At 33.8% G+C, this 16743-nt stretch overlaps 1 protein-coding gene across 12 annotated transcripts in view; it reads left to right on the top strand.

Moving 5' to 3' along the window:
- The window catches only part of LRP1B (LDL receptor related protein 1B), a 553237-nt gene that overhangs the window by 395076 nt on the left and 141418 nt on the right, over positions 1 to 16743 (top strand). For all 12 annotated transcript variants that reach the window (XM_080600673.1, XM_080600668.1, XM_080600675.1 and 9 more), the window contains 3 exons: positions 320 to 691; positions 15660 to 15849; positions 16414 to 16618. In XM_080600673.1, coding sequence (XP_080456799.1) covers positions 320 to 691; positions 15660 to 15849; positions 16414 to 16618 — 767 coding nt within the window. The remainder of the gene's footprint in view (positions 1 to 319; positions 692 to 15659; positions 15850 to 16413; positions 16619 to 16743) is intronic.

The following is a 16743-nucleotide window of genomic DNA, read 5'->3' as shown; positions in this document are numbered from 1 at the left end:
CAGCTCATAAGTCTCTATCTAAGTCTTCATCGGAACGTGGAAGAAAAATCCATTCAATCATTTTCTATTTATAAAGTATATACACTTGTGAATTGGAAAGAATGTTAATTATGTTTGCTATTAGATTGTTTACTTTAAAATTTACTTTGTCTATTTGTCATTGAAGTTATATTCTTTGCTATTTTGGCCTTTGATTTACTTGTACTGTAGATAAAGTTTAAGAGAAGAATCCTTGGAATGTGTAAAATTGCATTCTGATTTAAGTTAGTTACTTGTAATTGTACAAAAGATAGATTTATTTCTTCTTTTTTTCTTACAGGTACTAATGTTTGTGCCAAGAATAATGGTGGGTGTCATCAACTCTGCCTTTATCGGGGAAATGGACAAAGATCTTGTGCTTGTGCACATGGCTATCTTGCAGAAGATGGAATTACTTGCCTAAGACATAAAGGTTACCTGTTATACTCAGGAAGGACAATATTAAAAAGTATACATCTTTCTGATGAAACCAACTTAAATTCACCAGTAAGGCCATATGAAAATCCAGAGTACTTCAAAAATGTGATAGCTCTTGCTTTTGACTACAGTCTGAGAGGAAGAGGTTCTAATCGGATATTCTTCAGTGATGCACACTTTGGAAATATACAAGTTATTACAGACAACTGGGCTGGCAGAAAAGTGCTAATAGAAAGTGAGTAAAAATTTCACAAAATATGTATTTTCTTTGAGTAACACTTATTAAGTCAAAATTTGATAACCACTTGACATCATAGGGTTAAAAATGTGAAAAAAGTTTTAGTATACATAAGCATATAACACAACTATTACAATTTTTACCTGCAAGATATATTTAAACACTATCTTTCTGTATTACAACTTCAAAATAATTTATAGCAATCTTACGACATGTGAAGCATATTACTAGGAAAAAAAAAAAAAGGTCATGATCATATTTAATTTGTATTATGGTAATTTTTTGGAGCTTTACTAACAAACCTCATTATACATTGCCTAGACATGAAAGAAGTCCAGTTACTCCGTGAAATTATCAGTTGTGTGTTTTTGTAGTTAGTGGGAGTGGAATACTGTAAGATACCTCTGCAGACATAACTGTTCCTCGGTATAAAAATATTGGGACCATGGTCATTGTGTCCAGTTGACTCACCATTCTTGTATTCAGCTCAAGAAAAGCGACTCGTGCTCAGTGATAATCCAAGGCAAACTCTAACCTATGAAATTGTCCTTTTCAAGGAGAGGCTTACTCAGTAACTTTGCGTATTCACTATGCCTTCATTCACCACATTAGCAAGGGGATTTCTCTTAAACTTGATGTTTTATTTAGCTTCTGAATACTTGAGGCCTGTCTCTCCTCAAGGAATCAACATCAATATCATCACAAAGTCTAGCATAACTTTTATGCAACGTTAATGCAAATTTTTGTGGTTTGTCATGGTAAAATTCAAATTCGGGGAAAATCTGAATGCGGATGTATGAGAAATATAGCCTAATATTAACCATCGGAAAATATGTCCAACAAAAATCTAAAGTCCAGAATCTTATGCTGCCTTAAATTTCTTTTCTAATGTAATTATTTTAAAATATGCCGTAAATCTCATTCATCTGTAATCAGTCATCAGAAGCATGTATTTACTATGGTTCTTCATGTTATTTTTCAAATACTGATTGATTTTCTTTTACTTTTTTCCAGAGGCTATAGTTCATTTTGGTAGCCATTTTCCATAATGTCTGAAGTATTTTATTGTTGTTTTTTTTTTTCTCCCTGATAATTCTTATTTGAATTTCTACTGTCATGTTATATTGCCTGTGGCATTGCTACATTTAGCTATTTGTCTGGGTCAAACAATAACAAGACAAAAGAAAGTGACTGGAAAAATGGAAGTACATTTGATGTAGAACATATTGTCCTTTGCTACTGCATGTTAACAAACAATATTTTTGGAAAAGAAATAAGCTAAACAGCTGCAAAGTGATGAACTAATTTTCTACAGTTTACACTGGATAATTGTATCATTGTGCACCTCTGCACTGTGGTTTTAGGAAGCTATTCCAAGTCATGAAAACTGTTCACATTAAAGAGTGGAAAAGCATCTTTTGAATATGGTACAAAAGTCTTTATTTATTTATTTATTTTAATTTTGTGTTTTTATGTGTGCATATTATAGAGGAATTAATGATATCCATACTGAGATACAGTAAAATGAAACTAAGCAATGTTGTCAGGATGTTCTCATTACTCTCTGGAAAGCATTAAACCTAGAGATTCAGAGCCGAGATTAGCTCTACAAGAGAGACAGCCAGCTCACGTGTGCGGGGATGATACAACGTTATTTTAACTCTGGTATTGTAGGATAGGACGAAAAGCATTACATGAAAAGCCACTGGAGAATTTTACATTTAAAACAGGAGAAAGAAATATTGGTGAAGCAGCAATGCAGATACAAATTGGCTTTTTAAAAGAACAATAAACTATTCCTCATTACTTTATAATAGGTTGTTGTACAAGAACTAAAGACATTTCATGGAGCACAGATGAGAATTATACTTTTAAGAAATTGTTAGGAAGTGTTTCTACTTGTAATCCTAATATGCCTGATTTCATTTTTCATTAGCAGAGTCAGCACTCTGAATAATTGAATGTCAGATGAAATTTTGTATCCTTCAGAAATGTACTGTATATGCTTAGGATATAGTTCTGAACAAGGGTGTTTTTCTAGAAATGCTTCAGTTGTTTTTTCATTGTAAATGAGAAGGGATATTGCATCACAATATAAAGTAACATATGTTACTATATTGTTTTCCTTCATATGTTTTTAAACCCCTTTCTTTATGTTGAGCGATCCATTTAAAATTGGCATTCTTGTACCACATATCCTTCCTTTCCGCAGTCAGCACATGACTTTCTCTCCCTGCAAACAGGAAACAGTTCATGGGGCTGCTTGATACAGTAGAAATATTTGGCTAACAGTGATACCCAAATACAAAAACAAACAAAAAACAACAACAACCAACAATGGTTAGACTAGATGACATCAGTGATTCCATTCACTGTTAAGAGAGAAAATTTTCTGATTTCCATGTTGACTATGTTTGATTAGACAGAAATTAGTGAATGGAATCCAGCTGACAGATTTCACTAATGATGTTTCATTGCAGGATTAAAAGATAACGTATTTGACATTTATTTTGCTATCTTTTGTCTCCTAAATTATCAGTAGGCATTTGTGGCAAATTTTCCTTTACTGGAAAGGGATACAAAACCACATTAGAATTACCTAGTGTGCTTCTTACAGATCTACAGCCTCTTTTGACCTCATTAAGCTGAGGTCTACAAATCAGGCAAAACTTTACTCTGTATTTAAATCAAATAGTGAAAATAGAGTTCATTATTGTCCCAGATTTTTAGTTCACCGAATGTAGATCTTCTGCTCATAAAGAATCCATTAGCTGATGGATTTCTACCTCAGTGAAATCAGATATGCCACTCAAATCTAACACATTATTGAATTTTTCTGCACACTAAAAACAGTTAAGATATATAAAGAGCCCTTTATTAAACAGGTTTCCAGTTCACTAAAAACAGATTTACAACTCACGAGCAACCCATTATCTAATATGTTTTTAGCTCACTGAGAACAGATTTACTACCCAGAAACAACCCATTATCTAACATGTTTCCAGTTCACTGAAAACAGATTTACAACCCATACGCAAGCTATTATCTAACATAGTTCCGACTCACTGAATATTGATTTAGAATTCATAAACAACCCATTATCTGACAAATTTTCACCTCACTGAACAGATTTGCAACTCATAAACAACCCATTAGCTAACACATTTTCTGCTCAGGGAAAGTAGATTTACAGCATATAAACAACTTTATCTAACTTGTTCCAGTTCACTAAAAACAGATTCAAAACTCACCAAGAACCTGGTACCTGAGAGGGTTCTGTCTTCAGCAGGAAGGAGCAATATCAAAACAAACAAACAAACAAAACCAACAGTGTAGCATGTCCACAGTATGCCATTCCTTAACACCTTTATTTTTGTGCAGCATAGGTTTTGGAAGTGAGTTCTTTCATAACTTCTAACTTTGTTTCCGTTGGTCAGTCAGTTAGTAGGGACTTTTTTTTTTTTTTTTTAATAAGTAACTGGAGTTGGTCCTGACTGCTGTTTTTTAAAAATTCCCTGTTTTCTTTGCTGTGATGTCTCACAAATAATTTTTTTTTTGATTCATGAATTATTTAACCACTCAGTATTGCTCATGATTTTGTTACTATAGCATCATGTAGAGTTTTATCCGCTCGATGGAGATTTTTAAAATTAACATCATTATAGCAATACATGTTTTAAATATGTTGTGACAGGACAACTGTCTGTATCATGTGTTTTGATCTCAGTCTTTCCTTCCAAAAAGGAAAGGATGCAAGATATTACATTTCATTTTCTTTTCTTAATCTTCCACATTTTAGTTGTGAAGATCACCCTTGGAGCTCGCTTTAGACAGGTTAGACTGCTTCTGTGACTTAAACTGGCTATACATTTGTGTGTTTTGTATCCCATTGTGCTATAAAAGTTTCAGGAACCTGTTAAGGCAAACTGTATTTTTACAGTTCCAAGAAACAGAATCCCAAGTGCCTTTTTTCCTCATAAATCATGAGAACCTTCGTGACTTTCCTTTTGTTTGTTGTCGATGGTAGTTCTGTATGAAACAAAACACAAAGGGATTCTATTTAGAAAACACATTTTGATACACGCTTTCTCTGTTCTTCCAGTTTGAGGAATCATGCAGGATTTACTCTGCAAAAAGGACTATTTTTTCATTTTGTGTAAGCACTGCGGAGTTTTTGATTAAGAGAAGCAATGCCTTGGAAATCATATCCTAACTCATTTAATATTCTAGGAGAGGTCTAGAGAGATTACATGCACTTTGCAAGTTGTTTGTCTTCTAATTTTATCTAATTTTAAGCCCCAATGTACTACAGGCTTTGTAGGAAATTGAAAGAAGACATTAAATACAAAAAAAGATAGAGAATGTAATAAATGAAAGTGACACTGAGCTTCAATCAGTATGTTGGTTTGGCCATCACTGAACAGGTGTTAAAATCCTACCTGAAGTAGACATCCCAGCTTTTGCCATTCTCTTGGAGAATTTGTTACTGAAAACCTAGGTTAAAATGAGATAATGGACCATTATACAGAAAGAATAGAATTCACTAGCAGTTAAAGGCACAGGGTTATGTAAGGAGGTATTTGGAAATCTGACTTGTATAAATTGCTGCAGGTTGTCAGTCTCATTTAGAACAATAGGGTTTACTCTCATCTCAAAGGGAGCCTTGGGAGCATTCTATTCTTATTTTTCTTTGTTGTTGAACACTTCTAGGTGGAACAGCACCATTATTTCAAACTTCTGAATGTTTCCGTAATATTCAAACTAGAAGCCATTTCATATGCATTCTGATAAAAATATATGAAGTACTTTCAGTCTTTATAGATCTAAACAGACTTATCTTCCATCAAAGAGTAATTTTAGGGTAGATTGAAATGACTGAAAATGAAAATGTTTCAACAGAAACAAATATCTGTTTAATATAAGATATTGTTAATATTTCGTGTGTATCCCCTTCTTATACCACATCTCCCATTGGCTGTTTTTTATTTTGTCAACTGATAAAATGCAAGCTGACTTTCTTATTAATGACATGATTATCTGAATAGATTTTTTTTCTACATTGGATAGGAGGTCTAAGCTTGATCTAGAGAAAGCCAGTGGAAGATAGCATATTTTTCCCAAAGTAGATTCTTCGTGGTTTGGGTGGAGCAAACAGCTAATTGGAGCCTTAATTCATTTAAAATCATGAAGATCGCTTGTATCCTAAACTTTTTGTTTCCTGTTAGGAAACATTATTATCACTGTGGATTGAGCCATTAGGCCAAAAATACATAATATTCAATGGGATGCACCTTGTTTTATCCTTCTATAATATTCATGATTAAGCCCTAATTCATAAACCATCTGCTAAACTTTTCTGCTTTACTTTGGTATCCTTCCTTCTCTGTCTGCCTAGAAGTAGAATGCCATTACAGCATCCATGTCCCTTCTTCCTCCCCTGATGAACATGAAACTGTGGGTCAGTAAGTCTAAACTTTCTATCAACCGAGAACTGAGAGAAGACAATCTCAAACCATCTCCCTGATGAACCATCTCTGTGAACTATCTTCCATCCCACTACAAATGCAAATTAAGATTAGCTTTAGAGAGTAGATGGCGTGCTATTTGATGACTAACTTGCATTCAGAAGCGAGAAGTTGCCTCAGCATTTCTGGAGGCAAAATTGAGGACAGCATAGGAGTAGGAGTGTGGTGTGGTCATAAGAACAACTCTCTGGACATGCCCTATATACTTAGATGAAGAGGCCATGCTGACACCTAAGTCTTTTGACAGAGTGAGCCACATGCATCTCTGAGGCTGCAGACCTTCTGTGTTGATTTGGTAAGACTATGCACATACAATTGTCATAATATTAAATATCACAGTGCATCCTTCTTTCAAGATTGTCAGGTTTATTTCTGTCATGTAGAATAAGTTTCAATCTGTCAGTTGTGTTAGAAAAATTTTCTTAAGAAAGTACACAGTCCAATGACGTACCTGTATATTTGGAAAGTGGTCTCTTAATGTGTACAGTGCAAAATTCAAAGCTTAAAGTTTCAAAGCTTATGTTTATACAAGGAATACTTTCTGAAATAAGAGCCTGAGCTGCTAAGCTAATAATGCAGTTTCCTTTTTTATCATAGGTAGAGGTTTGAGACAATTTATTCGTTAACCAACACCTGCTTCAGTGTATCTGTAGAAGACTGCAGCATTCAAGTAGGTTTGATATAGTTGTACAACACTAAAAAGAAAAGAAATGAATTAGAAATTGAGGGAGAGAGGAAAGGGGAGGAAAGGCAAAAGAAAGCAAATCAGAAATGGGAAGAAGTATTAAGATGAGATACTGTTGGTGAGCCATTTCTGTCCTAACTATGTAAACAATTACACTAAGACATTTTTGCCAGTGTAATATCCTTCATGGTAAGAAAGGAAGTGTTATGTGAAAAAAAGGCTGCTTCTGTTTTGAACTTCAGGCACTAGTGTCTATAGAAGGCAAAAATTTATTCACTGCTAACATAAAGTGTCAGATCCTGTGATGTATTGTAAGGCTTTTTACAGTCTGAATCTTTTAAAGGTGTTCCAATGTGTGCTACTATTCTTGCTAACTAAATGGCTCCAATTTAACTGTCAAAAAGGCATTTATATTCCCATTTCTCTTACAGAGCATTAAATTTGGTACATTGTATGAGGTCCCTTTCATTGTTGAGCTTTCTTCTTCAGAAGAAATTTTTAATCTGTTAAATATAAATACTTGAATATAGTTGCTTTTTATTTTGTAAACAAATTGCATTTATTTTAATTGTATACGGTATAGTTCCAGTGATTTTCACTTTTCAACAAGGGAAAAGTGAGAGGCTATTGTTAAACCTAAGACACTAAGTAGTAAAAGCAAAAATTATTATTACAACTGCTACCTTGTTAGCAAAAACAAAATGTCTGGTTTCTCACTATATTTTGTTTTTGTATGTGGCGGTGTATTATGATTAATGGGTAGAATTTACAGTCTGTACAGTAAATAACTGTATAGGTGGATAACATTTACTAACTTTATACTTACCAGTTATTCTTCTAGGAATATATATTTTTGCACATTCCGTGGCTTGTTTAGTTATCCCTACTATGAAACTGAAATGTATTCATGGTGAGAACTAACATACACTGATCTTTCAGTTCGGTTTATTGCTAGCATTCCCATCCTCAGTATTCAGGAAAGGTGCTTTTGCCTCTTAAACTGGAGATGATTCGGAAAGAATTAACACTGTGACTGCTTCTACTTTCCATGTTTCTTTTAATTTTTTACTGATGTAAATTTGCTGATATGAGTTTTTACATCAGCAGCTGTGCCAAAATGTCCCATGAACACTGTATGATTTGCTGACTGATCCTTTGAGTCTTTCCTTCTGGTATCTCTGTGCTGTTTACATTATCAGCACTCCATAGCTTATAACACCCTATTAGTGAGCTAAGTGTTCGCTAAGTGTTGATGGGTGATCAGCTCTTAAATGTCCAGCTTCACGTACCTTGTCCAGCTCCAAACTGGGGTTTACCACTGCCGTCCCAGAGATGCATTTAATCAATATCTAATGCACTTATTTGCACAGAAATATCCTCCCTCTATCATTACTTTTCCATTGGTTGGTTAGTTCACACAATAAAAATCTATCGTGTTTTCAGTTGGTTGACTAGTTCATCTAAGTATGATTAAAGTCATCAACTGCAGGTTACGTTCACGGCCTTTTTCCATGCTTAATTGGAATGATTCCTTGCCTGAATAATTTCACCAGGTGTTTTGTGTAGACCTTCATAACTTTGCGTATTGACTAGACTATAAACATCCTACTACTTGGGCATCTGCCTGCCATTCATGCCATATTTATTTCACATATACAGTGTTTGCATATAATATTTTATGTATCTTCACTGATACAGACTAAGTCAATGTTATAAATCCAGAAAGATACTTACCATTAGTTTCTTTTTGCTGCATATTTAAGAAGTGTTCTGTGAATAGTTATCACACAGAGTCAATTTTTACTTGTTGTTAGAAAGTCACTGAACATTTTAGAATCTGAGATTCCAGTATTCTACTTTTTAAAAAATTGAGTGTGTTTTTTGTTTGTGTTTTTTTTGTTTGTTTTATTTTGTGTCATCATCATGTGTCATTCCCCCCCTCCCGCCCCCCCCAATTCTAAAACGATTTTATTTCTCTTTAGTTGATTCACAACAAATGTTCATTCTTTCATGGTTACTGCAGTCAGTTTGAAGGAATAGAGAGCTTATATCCATGGAGGCATTTATAGTGTCTTGAACTTAAGGTAGTTCTAGCCTGCAAGAACACAAAGCCTACGTTTATATTATTTTATTAGATTTAATAATCTTTAATGTGTAATACTGTACAGCATGATTTTATATTTTACAGATATAGAAAAATGATATAAGGGTGATTTATGGTATAATTTTAGCAAACTTTACATGTGCACTAAAATATTCATAGGCTAAACAGGATAATGAGTTAATTGAACTGTTGCAATACAGAGTTGTCATATTTGATATTTAAGGTTTCTGTTACAATATAACATATTGTGTCCTTGTTATACATATGATTGATGTCAGAAGCAATTAAGAAATTAAATCAGTCTCTAATTTTTGAGTCAAATACAACTTATCTTGGTTTATTTTTTCTTTGTTTTGTTTTTAACAGCTTGTTATTGTCTTAGAATTTTATATAGCAGAAATTACTTCCTGCCTTCTGGCTACTTGAAGGGAAAAGTAGAAGAGAAATAATTATTTAGAGTTCTAATTGTACATTTAGTTAGTTATGTGAACTATAACCCTTTCATTGGGTGTTTTGCTGCTTGTGAGGCATTCTTTTCACCGAAGATCACCTGTTATCTATCATGGTAATCTTACACAAACAGATTGACAGAAAGCAGTTTCATCTCCCATGCCCAGTCTGGTAAAACAACTGACAGACTCTATCCTGAAAGGTAAGTTGTGAAAGCCAAGTCAGAGGGTAAATAAAAAAGAAACAGGTGTTAAATGTTAAGTACATCTAAGTATTAAAGCCTTCTCCAAAATTCTGATATCAGTGTTGTTTATGCTCAATTTTCCTATTTTGTTGGCTTCTCATCAATAAAACAAAACAAAACTGTTTTGCCGTATAATGTTGACAGTTCTTGCTTATCAACTGTGCTAAAGAAAAGGGGTGTGTAAGAATAGGATATTAAATGAAAAAGGTAGTTGAACTGATGCAGTCAAAACTGAGAAAGTTTTGACTGTAAACTTCCTAGAGAATTTTAAAACTTGCAGAAGATCAAAATCTAGGAGACAGTGAAATACTATATACATTACCGAAAGTCAGTGGCTAGAACTATTGGATAATTTAAACTTTACGCCCTTAAGTATTTATTTTGTATTTGCAGTAATGAGGGAGCTCTAATCTGAGTTCTTCAGTTATTGATTTGTTGCTTGTCTGTTCCCTGGGAAAGTCAGATGAAGATCAGCATGACAATATTTATAGGCCGCATCTCATCTGTGGTATGCAATCCATCTTCGTTAAGTTCAGTAAAAGTGATAGATAGCATTTGGCAACATAATGATGTGATCGCTCTACCATTGCCTTTGTAAATCATAAGCTGTTGCATTCTCTTGTGTAGATATTTAATCAGTTATACACCCCATTGCTGATTTAATTCAGAATGTCAGTGGCAGGTGAATAATGTGAGTATTTGTATATTAATATCATATTGTATTAATGTTCCTTTCATTTAAGTATGCTATTCATGTGAAAATCATAAACTGTTGCTTCATGCCTAGAATAAATTTAATCAGTGCTGTAGGCATCTAATGCCATCAGTGTTTTAATTCAATATGTCAGTGAAACAAATGTGTTTCTTTTCATTTCCAGTTTCTTTATGCTATACTAATTCAGAATATTGTATGATGCTATGAAAATATGAAGCTGAGAGTAAACAAATCACTAATTTTCATACTGTCAGTAGATTTGGGATTGAATCCCCCAATTGTAGCACAAAATAGGATGAGAACGTATTTCGCTTATTTTTTAAAGTAACTGAATATCTGATGATATATTAACTGCAACAACAAAAGCCCTAGGATATCCCATAAGGAGTAAGAAATAAGTAAATATAAAATAATTTCAGTGCAAAATGGTAATGATGTGACACTAGAATGCAGTTGCTTTGGAGTCTCCTCCAGTGACCTTTCTTTGGCAATATGAAGTTGATAAAAGATTTAGTTTTGATGAGAGACACCCGAAGGTGGCTAGAGGACCATTTTGAGGGCTATTTCTGTCCTTAGTTGGTCCTTGCTTTTAATTACACTGTTAATTTTTGTTATACTGTAAAATAATTAATATGAATGTTACATTTCTTGACTAACATGTAAAACAAAACATATTTTTACCCAAGAAACAATGTAAACAAACAAACAAAAAGCTTTTGTAGCATTGACTACTAGTTATAGTGAAGATTTGCCTACATGATGTACTGATGACAATTCATCCAGTTCATACTAAATGCTAATAAGGGCAAAGTTAGTTTTGTTTTCCATTGTAAGAATTTATCTAAATCTTGGATGACTTTAGCATTTACTGTCTGGTCCTTATGTCACTGAATTTAAAACCACCTTCCTTATAGATTTGTGTTTTTTAAAAGTATTAAATGATTCTCTTTTGTGTTGGTGGAGTTCTCAATTTCATAAGTGAGCAACATGATAAAAAAAAGTTTGTTGAAAAATAAAGGAGAATTCTTAGTATAAATCCTTCAGGATTTTTATTTCCAGTGGAACTAAGCAAATGCACTTGGTATATGCTTTCAGCAGACAATATTTAGTTAGCATTTAATTCTTGTCTTACAGATAGTGTTTATATAGTTTCCTTCCTTCCTTCCTTCATATTTATTTATTTTTTTTTTTTAAGAAAAGCATATATTTTAGTCAAAGCGATTGTGTGGTGTTTAGGAAAACATTATCATCCACTCACAGGTCACCTGAGCTGTTTAATAGTTTCACATTTAGGTTGCTCAAAGATGAGATCACAGTCTATAAGGAGACTTCTCTTCTTTAAAAGATCACAAATACTTCAGGTAGTTCCTGAAATTCTTTTTATGAAAACACATTTGCATAACTGAATATCAGATATTTGATTTCAGGCAGCCTTTACAGCCTGACTCTAAGCAATAAACTTTCAGATTACTTTTTTTCTCTTAACTCTAAGGCTTTGAAATTCCCTTAATCACAGAGATTTATTGTATTTTTATTAGCTTTTAAAATTTTCTTTTAGAATTGTTGCTATTGTTCGCTCTTAAATAGTGTTTTTATTGATTACTTTGTTTTAGTTCTTGTCCGTTCAGAACATGCATATATTGCAAGGTTTTTCAAAACAGAACATTTTTTCATTTTAGTTTTTTCATTCAAACAAGGGAATATATATTTTTCATCTGTATGCAGTTTCTCCATACATGGCAGACCTTTCCATGACTCTCTTTCTAAAAATTTAGAAATGACCATTTCATTATTAATAATATTCATACTATAAGAATATATTACACACCCTGATCTGGAGTTGCAGTTTGATGTATTGGTCCAATTTAATAATGTGAATGATTATACAAGAACATGATTTCTGTAGAAAAATAAGGACTTCTTAAGCGTAGAAATTACAAGTAAACCCACATATATCTTGTATTTCAAGAGCACTTTAATCATTCTAGTTGTGGCAGGAACAATATCATTATCCTTTTTCTACTACAGAGTAGTTTTTGTCTATGTTGTATAAACAGTTTGTTTTTGAATCTCTTGACAGGTACAGACAAGTAACAAAGCTGAAGTTGATAGAAATTCAAAAGGTTACATGAGGGAAATGTATTGTTGTTTGGTTGGTTTGGTTGTTATTTTCTGATAGGTGCCTTTCAATTGAAGAGCATGATTTGCTGCAAATCTTAGTTAAATCCTCGCCTCCTAAGGGCTATGTCTTATCGCCGAACAAATGGCTTTGTTTCATTTTTCGAAAACCTTCCATAATTATGGCGAGGAAACAGTCAACTTGCACAGGTATGAAAGGTTAAAAAAAAAAAAAAGTGATAAATTCTCTGATGGTTTGATCATGATGAGTAATATGCAGAATTGGTCAGAAAATGTCAGTATATTTTCTGTCATCTTTTTAGATTACAGAATTGCAAGTAATGGCAAATAGGAAAAATTCAACATAAGTGCAATGGAAATTAATAGATTAAATTTGAATTATATTCCTAGTTCTGTATTTTAACATTTATCACTTTTCCTAAATTTTCTTTTAACTTCACAGTTTAGCAGAAAACTTGCAAAAATTGACCAAGAAGTATATCAGAACCTATATCTCAGATTTCTGCCCCTGGAAATAATCCCTGGACCCAGACCAGGGTGCAAAATGGTTCACATATGCACTGCTTGGCCTAGTGCCTTAAGGATGTTTTAGACAATCCCAAATTTCCATTTAATCCCATATTCTGTTTCTCTGGCTCTGAAAAATTATTATTTTTAGGATTTCTTCTGGTTCGTGTTGCCTAAAATACTGTGCTGGCCATGTCAGTCCTAAGGGTGATATTTTAATGTTATGTTGTCAGGGATATTTCTTGCATGTCCTGAAGTACGGTGTGTTTGAGAAATACAGATTTCAGTGGTTGGGAGGTCTGTGGACAAAAGGAATGAAGACTGACATAATCCTGTTTATACTCCCTACAGACTGTTGTTTCAGCAGCATATTTTTGCCAGAACCATGCCAGAGTTACATTTCAGGAGGAATTAGTTGTTTCATTCCAGAGTCCAGAGAAGGGCGACCAAGCTGGTGAGGGGTCTGGAGAACAAGTCTTACGAGGAGCGGCTGAGGGAGCTGGGCTTGTTCAGCCTGGAGAAGAGGAGGCTCAGGGGCGACCTCATCGCTCTCCACAGTTACCTTAAAGGAGGCTGTAGAGAGGTGGGGGTTGGTCTGTTCTCCTACGTGCCTGGTGACAGGACGAGGGGGAATGGGCGAAAGTTGCGACAGGGGAGTTTTAGGTTGGATGTTAGGAAGTACTTCTTTACCGAAAGGGTTATTAAGCATTGGAATGGGCTGCCCAGGGAGGTGGTGGAGTCACCATCCCTGGAGGTCTTTAAAAGACGTTTAGATGTAGAGCTTAGCGATATGGTTTAGTGGAGTACTTAGTGTTAGGTCGGAGGTTGGACTCGATGATCTTGAGGTCTCTTCCAACCTAGAAATCTGTGATACTGTGATACCCTGGCATAAAGTAATATGCATGTGTCGTGGGTGCTCAGGGTTGCAATATCCAAGAATGAAGCAACTGGCTTTCTTAATTTATCATACGGAAAGATGATACCAGAAACTATATAAACCATAGCTGATAATAAGCCTGCATTCAGGCATGTTCTAACTGGTTTTAAAGTACTAAAGTGCTTGCACATCTCTGTCCTGCTGTTTGAAAGAACTATCTCTCTTTGATTTCAATTGGTGATTTATATTAAAAAAAAAAAAAGAGAAACATTTGCTATATCTCAATATGTTTTGATGCTTAAAATTAAAAATAATATGGCTACTGCTCTTAAAGAATACTTTTAACCCATTAATCTTTGTCACATCTAGAATTCTTATCTAAAATGTAACCTTTACAATGGTCAGAAGAATTTTTTGTAATTTTCAAGTTGCCTTCAATGCCAGTTTTAAACTCAATTCACTTTCTTGAGTTACTTTAAGTGAACTGAATATATTTTATTCATTAATTCCCTTCATAGGTACAAATAGCTTTTCTACATATATTCACCTCCCTTTAAGGGGTGTCATCTAATTTTTCTTCTGTTCTTTCTTCTGTAAGAAATTTGCTGCGACTTCTCTGCAGATACATCATGAAAATGTAATCAGGAGATCTCCAAATGCAAAGAAAGAGAAATCTAAAATACTGATTAATTATTTACTTCATAGTTTTAATTTAGTGTTAGCACTTTTGGTGTGATGAAACTTTTGGTGTGATTTGGGGACTTTCTGTTCTGTGTGTACAAATTGCATGGTAAAAATTACATCTTCCTGAAAGCTGAGTGTAAATTGTAATAATCAGCATAATATAATCCTTATTATATTTTTAGGTTTTGTCTTCTATAGTTCATTAATAGCTGTATGAACCTTCTGGTCTAAAATTACTTGTTTCTAACAAAATAATAAGTGAAGTAATCAGCATGCATTTCTGTGGTAATTCAAAAATAATGGTAGGAAATAATTACTAATTCTCACAGTCTGTCACTTTTATACACTGAAATCAGATGCAATTTATCTTTTCTGGATGTTAAATATATGTTTTAGCTGCTTATTAATATTTGCTTTTGTTTCTAACACATTTTTTATGTAGAAAGAAAGTGTGTGGTATTGTGGCTTACTAAAACAGTGTATTGATGCTACAGCATTCAGAGCTGGTCTTTTTTCAGTGTGTTTCAGGTGTTTTATAAAAGCCTACTCAGATAATAGTAACAGGACACTTTGATCCCTATTAATGTAATGTGTATCTCTGTTACAAAATACATCCAAAGATAAGGTGAAATAGTACAAGTAATTAGTAAAAACATGCCCAAGACTTCTCTTAATATGAAGTCTAAAGTTGTGACTAATTTACTGCCATCTTGAATAAAAGCATATTATTTCTAATGTATTTGCTGGAGACACTGTAGTGAAAATATTATTTCAACAAATGCTAGCATTGACAAATACGGTACTAGGATATTAAGAGTGATCTTGCTCTCCATATTTTTAAATATTTTTTAACTTTGGTTTTGGGAAAAAAAAATTAAATAACAGGTGGAAGGTGGAAGTATAAAGGAACTGATGGAGCCAGTAGGCTGAATTCTGTGGTTCTCTCAACTCTGTGATTTTGCAGGATCAACATCAACAAGAAAAGGTCTTTTCAGAAGGAGTTTTATTTGCTCTTTCTGTAACCATGTTTTCCAGATGTTGGGTCAGTGGAGGGACTTGCTTATCACAGAGCTTGGGACACTCTGTATTGGACCAGTTCAACCACATCCTCAATTACAAGGCACACCGTTGACCAGAGACGTCGAGGAGCATTCAACCGGGAAGCAGTAATAACAATGTCTGAAGATGATCATCCACATGTGTTAGCTCTAGATGAATGTCAAAAGTAAGTATTATGATGATGAAGACTTTACCAAATTTTGATTTTATAATTAATGTCAAGAACACATCAGCACTTTTTCACTTCTTTATTTCAGTCATCTAATACAGCTGTACCCTATGAAGGTTTAGTGGATTTCTTGTTTTAGAAGACAAACTTTAGTATAATTTTTTTAAAGCAACCACAGAGTGAAGCTACAACATTTTGTATGTTTTTATGTTTCAGATCAAATATTGATTGCATTTTCATGGTACATTAAAAAATCCAAGCTGGTTTCAAGAAAAGTCAGCTAATGCAAATGGGCAGTCTCAGTCCCCCACACACCACTTTCGATGAGTGTATAAATTACATCCACAGCTCATTCCATAACATTTTGTCTACCATTATTCAACATCAGCCATGGGCCTGATGTGCCCACTGTAGAACATACCAAGGTCACTCGATTCCTTATTATCTCTCTTTTACATACCAGTCCTTTCGCATGTATTTTTTCTGTTGTTCATTCCATAAAGAGAATTAAATCATAAAATGTATCTTACGGTTTTCTTTATTATTTTGATTTTAATACAGCTTAATGTTTTGGACTAACTGGAACGAGCAGCTCCCAAGCATCATGAGATCTACCCTCTCGGGCAAGAATGCACAGGTTATCATTAGTACAGATATTCTGACACCAAATGGACTTACCATTGATCATAGGGCAGAGAAACTTTACTTTTCAGATGGCAGCTTGGGAAAAATTGAGAGGTGTGAATATGATGGATCACAAAGATATGTAAGTAAAATATAAATCACAAATATATTCACTGGAAATGTCAATTTGCATTTGTTACCATCTTTAAAATGAACAAAATGTTACAAAAATAATGTTTCTTCTACTATTAATTGTATATTAGATCT

This window comes from Anser brachyrhynchus (genome assembly GCF_964034855.1).
Source record: "Anser brachyrhynchus genome assembly, chromosome: 7".
Lineage (NCBI taxonomy): Eukaryota > Metazoa > Chordata > Aves > Anseriformes > Anatidae > Anser > Anser brachyrhynchus.
The sequence above is the reverse complement of the archived record's forward strand: the minus strand, read 5'-3'. Positions and strand labels throughout refer to the sequence as shown.